This window comes from Otolemur garnettii, unplaced genomic scaffold, assembly GCF_000181295.1.
Source record: "Otolemur garnettii isolate 467f Iridium unplaced genomic scaffold, OtoGar3 scaffold00102, whole genome shotgun sequence".
Classification (NCBI taxonomy): Eukaryota; Metazoa; Chordata; class Mammalia; order Primates; family Galagidae; genus Otolemur; species Otolemur garnettii.
In genome coordinates, this window is record NW_003852497.1 from 1,300,001 (window position 1) to 1,306,345 (window position 6,345).

Below are 6,345 nucleotides of genomic sequence, written 5' to 3' on the forward strand. Positions count from 1 at the left end.
ACCTTCCATCTCTGTTTTCGTTCTGACAGTGCTATCACAGTGGATGGGGGTGGGATTCAGAGTTTTAAGCTCAGGTCCGAGTTCTGCCACTTATTTGCTCTGGCTTTAAACAAGTCAGTTATCCACGCGTACCTCAGGGTTCTCAGCTGTGCAGTGGGCAGAGTGATACCTGCCCTGACTAACAGAGAGGGTCACTGGGATAGTAAAGTGTGTTGCTCCTAGCAGGCGAGCTTTTGCAAGATGTCAATGTAGGAAGCAAACAAAAGCCTTTTTGTGCTATGAAGCACAAGGCAGATGATGATTTTATACATAAGGATAAGGCCTCTCTAAACGATACAGCGGGACTTTGGGCTGAAAGACAACAGGACATGTTTTCTTCATCTTTAGGACTCAGCCAAGAGAGCAGGTGGGGAGACCTGGGAGCTCTAGTGGTGCACAGGCAGAGTGGGGTGGACGGATCTCACTGAACCTGAAGTCCCCACGGTTGTTGGCGACACGTTCTGCAGGGCAGTAGGACGCTGAGGTCTCCAGCACCACAATCTCCACCTTCTTGCTGGCGTTGCCCTGGATGGTGGACACGGAGCACTCCCACTCGCCTGAGGCCCACACGCCAATGTGAGACAGGGTCAGCTCGCTGTGGGAGCAGGCAGGTGGCCATGAGGCACTCTGGGGCCCAGCCAGGCACCTCTCTCAACACTGTCTGGACCACTGTCCTGTGGGTCCTTCTTCAATGCAGCGAGAGGTACAAGTGCACATTCCTTTTGTTCTGATGGCCTAGTATTGTTTATTTGAGCCTAAATTCCCCCAGTTTTACCGTGGATGGGCTAATACCTCTTCCAGGCCCCCTAGAGAGTAAATAGGTGAGAGCCACTCTATACATTATAAACGCACTACAGAAATGACAGATGATCATCATTTTTTTCCTCCGAGGTATTTAATCTCTATCCTTGATTGCAGTGTTTCTCAACCTTTTTTACATCGCAGCACACTCGAACCTATAGTTAAGCTTCAGCGGCACACTTAAATTATGTTGATTAAAAAAAAAGTAACAAAAAGAATCTACTTACTGTGCTTTGAATTTCTTTTGAAAATAATTTAATTAATGGTCTTTAAAAATTTTCACAGCACACCTAAGATCCTCTCACATCTCACCAGTGTGCCATAGCATGTGGGTTGAAAATCACTGATCTATTCAGACCATTTACGACTTCATCCAAGAATTCCAGAAACCATACACACATTTTCCATGAACACGTCTGGGCACAGCTCTTCTGGTGAGGATGCTGGGCACCCTGGTTGGGGAGGGCAGCAGGACAGTACCTGGTGATGAAGGTGCAGTCGTGGACCAGGCTGTCCGCCAGCAGCACGCCCGCCTCCTCGTCCCCCTCCACGGCGGCCCGGTTGTGGTACCAGCGGATGTGAGTGTTGTTGCCCAGGTAGCTGGCGGAGCACTGGAAGGGCAGCCGGTCACCCTGGAACACCACTTGGCGCAGGGATGGGATGAGGTGGTGGGTGTGCAGCTCCAGGGCCCCCTCTGTGCGGGAGACACCAGCAGTGAGGCCTGAGTGCACGCATGTGATGGGAACCCCCTGGGGTGGGCTAGGTCCCCTCTGGCTGTAGCCTACTTCAGCTGGGAAGGAAAAGGCATGGAGAGAAAGTTTCCAGGCTCGGCACCCACAACTCAGTGGTTAGGGTGCTAGCCACATACACTGGGGCTGGCGGGTTCAAAGCCAGCCTGGGCCTGCTAAACAATGACAACTACAACAAAAAAATAGCTGGGCATTGTGGCAGGCACCTGTAGTCCCAGCTACGAGGGGGGCTGAGGCACACAGGATCGCTTAAGCCCAATAGTTTGAGGTTGCTGTGAGCTGTGACGCCATAGCACTCTACCAAAGGTGACAAAGTGAGATTCTGTCTCAAAAACAAAGAAAAGAAAAGAAAGAAAGTTTCCATGAACTAGGGCAAAGAAGAGGAGCAGGGAGGCCTTTTTATCCCCAGAGGTAGGGCCAGATGAATACACCCAAGCGGCCCCAAGGAAGCTTAGTGAAGCCGATGGAGGATGGACAGCAGTGGCCCCAAGGGAAAGAGCACGCCCTGGAGACCAGGCTCAGTGACAGGCTGGTGAGCCTGGCGAGGACTCACTCACCACAGCGCAGCTGGGCCTCCTGGAGGCTGCCCAGGGCCTGGGCGTGCAGGGCACGGGGGTAGGCACAGAGTGTGTGTTCCGATAGCTGCAGGGAGTGGTTCTGGGCCCAGGGCAACAGCCAGCGAAGGTGGCAGTCACAGGTCAGGAACTCTGTGCCGAAGTCCCTGCGGGGTGGAAGAGGGCGCAGGGCAGGAGGTATGGACATGCAGGGTGGGAATGAGGCCCCCTGAGACGGCTCCAGAGGGCTGTAACCCCTCACCCCGGGCAATCATGGGGAGGCACACGGTGGCCACCCAGGCTGGCCAGGGGGGTGACAGTACTGTATGCCTCCCCTCCTGGGCACAGGAAGGGAGCCCGTCAGGGTCCCTGGTCTGGGAACAGATACTCACACAACCTTAAGGGCTGGCAGCTCATCAAAGACCCCTGGCTGCAGACTGGAGAAGATGTTTCCAGATATGTTTCTGCAGGGGGCAGGGAACAGTGGGACGGGGCCTTGAGGTCTCCCTGGGCCAGAGGAGGTGGTGGGAAAGATGCAGGGAACTGTGAGGTTTGGAGCCGCCGCCTTCCTCCCACGCCCTGCTCCTCTTGCCTCTGCTCCCAGCTTCCCACCCGGCACTCACAGTCGGAGAAGCCTGGGGAGGCCTTGGAAGGTCTCAGAGGTGAGGCAGCCAATCCGGTTGTTGGAGAGATCTCTAGAGAGACACGCACAACCTCAGCCAGCCAGCAACGTGGTAGCACAGCACATCAATCCGCTCGTGAGGGGCACACATGTGGGGCTGGGGCGCGTGTGGACAGCTGGGCTAGAGATGCCTGCTCTCTCCACCCCAGCCATGATCTGAGGTGCGGGGTGGGAGGTGAGACGGAGGTGGGGATGTGAGCAGCAGGAACACTGTTCATAGGGTCCAGGGGGCTTTCTCTGGGGAAAGGGGGGGCTGGGACTGTGGGTCAGGACGCGCCACTCACAAGCGCCTCAGCTCTCCCAGGCCCAGGAAAGCCCCGGGCTGCACCGTGCTGATGACGTTGCTCCTCAGGTCCCTGCGGGAAGCAAGTGGGGAGGCCTCAGACTTCTCCCCGGGGGGCCACCTGCTCCCCAGGGATGGTGTGTCCTGTCACCAGAGCTGTTGGATTTCTTTGGGGCCTGATTTCCTGCTAAGTCTCTGCTGTCCCCACTGGTTAGAGAGTTTGGGTTAAGGACCCCCTTAGATAGGTCTCCTTGGCCACCATCAGGGGGTCTGGCCAGAAAAATGGCAGAGGATGGACAAGCCAAGAGGTGGGGTCAGAAGGGCCTCGGAGGAGGAGGTGCGCGGTGAGAACAAGCTGTGGGGAGAGCACTGGACAGGGAGTTCAGAGAGCTGTGTTCTGACCTCGCCTGGCCTCTGAGCTGCCCTGAGGACGCCATGTGGCATCCCCGGGGGGCATCTGGAAAAAGGTGTTCGGGCCTTTTGTAAACTGCCATCCCAAGGTAGAAACTTTCTCGGGGCGGCGCCTGTGGCTCAAAGGAGTAAGACACCAGCCCCGTATGCTGGAGGTGGCAGGTTCAAACCCAGCCCCGGTCAAAAAAAATAACTGCAAAAAAAAGAAACTTTCTCAAGCTTGGCCTGGGGAGGTGTGGTGAGGAAGCCAGTTGGGCAGGTGGCTGAAGACCAAAGGACTCTGCCTGTCTCCCCTCTGGGGCAGAGTGTGAGCCCCCCATCCAGCGCCTCCTTCAGATGAGGAATCCCTGGGGAGGGGGGGAGGGGAGGCAAAGGCTGGGCCATGGTCCTCAGCCCACCTTCTCCACCTCTTCAGCAGAAGATGGCTGTGACCCACCTGGGCTGTGAGGCACCAAGTCCCACCCTGTGGGGTGAACTGCAGGTAGGTCCACAAAGCAGCTTTTGCCTCTTAGTGTGATGGCCCAAACCCAGCCATGGCTGCTCGGCCCCCTTCCACACCTGCCCAGGGGCAGTGCCAAAGGGATGGTTCCTGCCCACGGGGTACCTGCCAGCTGCCTGTCTGGCCCCAGTCCTCCTGACTCAGCAGGCTTCCAGGGCAAGGGGACCACTGAGAACCATGGTGGATGCTGGCCCACTGGCCACCTCTCTCCTCCCTGTCCTGTGCTGGGCAGAGCTGCAGAGAGGTGCCTAGAAGGCAGAGGGTCACTTGCCCACCTATTCAGGGGCCACCTGGGTCTTTCCTGAGCCTGACCACAGCAGGCTTGAGGCTGGCAAAGCATCTGGAGCACCTCTCTAGGCTTGCTGCTCAGGAGGCATCCCCTGCTGTGACCCTGGCTGGGGTGGGGGAGTTGCTTTTGCACTCTGGGTTCCACCATCCTCCTTGCAGAGGGCAGGGGGGTGGGTAGGGAGTCTCCTGGGACAACCACATGTCCTAAGGGACTGTGGCAGCAGGAAGACAGGAGACTGGTAGAGATATCTGTGGTCAGTCTGCTTTCTAAGGCCCTTCTGTCCCCAGCCTAGATGGAGAGAGGGGACTCTTGCTCTGCCTGCCAGAGCCTTGGGGACACTTCTGGGTTATAGATAGGAGGGGGTTAACTGAGCTAGCTCTCCACTGGGAAGAGAGGAAACCAGTGTTCAGGACAGGAGGTGCCGTCCCACCAGGGGGCCTGTTTGTGCACAGTCCCAGCTGGGGACAGAAACACCCCGCCCAGCCCTTCTCACAGCCAGGGGTCCTCCCACCTCAGTTCCCTCTCAGGACTCCACGGCCTCCCCACCCTGCATCCCCTTAAGAAAGAAGTCAGGTCATCAGCAGGGGCCAGCTTCCCAGAGGAGGGGGGACGCCATCCTGTACACACAGGGAGAGTACAAGCAGCAGAACCTCAGGTACCCACTGCACAGAGAGAGATGACGCAGGGTGAGTACCCTCCAGCCTGCCCAGGGCTGCCCTTCCTGCCGACCCCCCGCCTTTTGCTGCCTAGACCCTCGTCCTCCTAGCCTGCCCCTCTGATGTTGTTCTAGCATGTGCCCCAGCCCCTGTCAGGGTCTGGCCATTCTCAGGGCTCTCGCTCCCACCCCCACGCGGGAGAGGGAAACACATTCCTCATTGTGTCACTTCCCTTCATGGGTTGCCAAGGGGCTCAGGCTGCAGCCCCCCTTCCCTCTGTGCTCACTTGTGTTTATTCTCATTTCCTCCCCGGGCCCCTCAAAAGCCCCCACCGCCTGCCCCACTGATGCTGTACAGATGGGAGTGAGGCTGCACTCGCCGGCCGGCCGCTTCCTGCCCTAGATTTCCTGCAGCCGAGCAATGCTGGGCCTCTCTGAGAGGGGAGCTGCTCCCAAGTGTCGGCATCCTCTCTCCCTTGTCTCCCGCCTGCCTGCCTGGAGAGTGGCTTCAGGGGTGACCAAGGCAGTCTGGGTGCTCTCCTCTTCCACCTCCACCAGCTGAGGGCCGATTTTCCTCTGTGCCCACAGCCGCCAAGGCCTCCTGGTCCCTCTCCGTAAGGGAGCAGCTCTGGGGCTGCAGCCTCCTGAGGGGCAGGAGGGAATGCTGCCACAGAAGTAGGACGGTGTTTGGACCTGCAAGCCTCCTACAGAGCGGCTGTCCCGACCCTTTCTTGTCAGCACATCCCTTTGAAAGTCTGAGGAAGGCCTCCCACCCTAGGAAAACACCCTGTGCCCAACCTTGTGCCTGGGATTTCACAGGGGTGTAGAACCCGTGTTGAGAGGCTCTCTGGATTGTTTAATCTCTTCCCTTCATTTCTTAGGTGAAGTCACAAGGCTAAAATAGCTCCTCGGAGGACGCACAGATGTTTCTATCATGTGGAACTGCCCACTCCCTGGCTGCCTCCATAGAGCCTGGATCTTGGAACCTAAAAAAGATGGGGTGTATTGACAGGGCTCCCCTCCCCTGCTACCTCCTGCCCCACCTGGAGCAGGCTCCCTGGACTGCCCGCCACCCTGCCATGTATCTATGTTGATGTGCAAGAGCAGGACTCCCCTCGCCTCTGAGGCAGAAGGAGAAGGAGGATTCCTGGGAGCAAATCATGCCCTAAGCTGTTCTTGGAAAGACAGAAGCTGAGTGTGTAAGAGGGAGCCCCAGTAAGGAAAGAAGATTGAGAAGGGAATAACTAATGAATACAAGTTCAGAAAAAGCAAACAGGGATAGGGTTGGAAAAAAGACTCCTAAGTTGGACTTCATAAAAATGAAAACTTTTGCACTTTAATGGAAACCATCAAGAAAGTGAAAGACAACCACAGAATGAGAGA

At 57.0% G+C, this 6,345-nt stretch overlaps 1 protein-coding gene across 1 annotated transcript in view; it reads right to left on the reverse strand.

Moving 5' to 3' along the window:
- The window catches only part of ADGRA2 (adhesion G protein-coupled receptor A2), a 43,678-nt gene that overhangs the window by 11,400 nt on the left and 25,933 nt on the right, over window positions 1-6,345 (reverse strand). The window contains exons 3-8 of the mRNA XM_023517009.1: window positions 3,110-3,181; window positions 2,767-2,838; window positions 2,536-2,607; window positions 2,147-2,310; window positions 1,321-1,534; window positions 470-634 (exon numbers count right to left, since the gene is read on the reverse strand). Of these exons, the coding sequence (XP_023372777.1) occupies window positions 470-634; window positions 1,321-1,534; window positions 2,147-2,310; window positions 2,536-2,607; window positions 2,767-2,838; window positions 3,110-3,181 (759 nt within the window). The remainder of the gene's footprint in view (window positions 1-469; window positions 635-1,320; window positions 1,535-2,146; window positions 2,311-2,535; window positions 2,608-2,766; window positions 2,839-3,109; window positions 3,182-6,345) is intronic.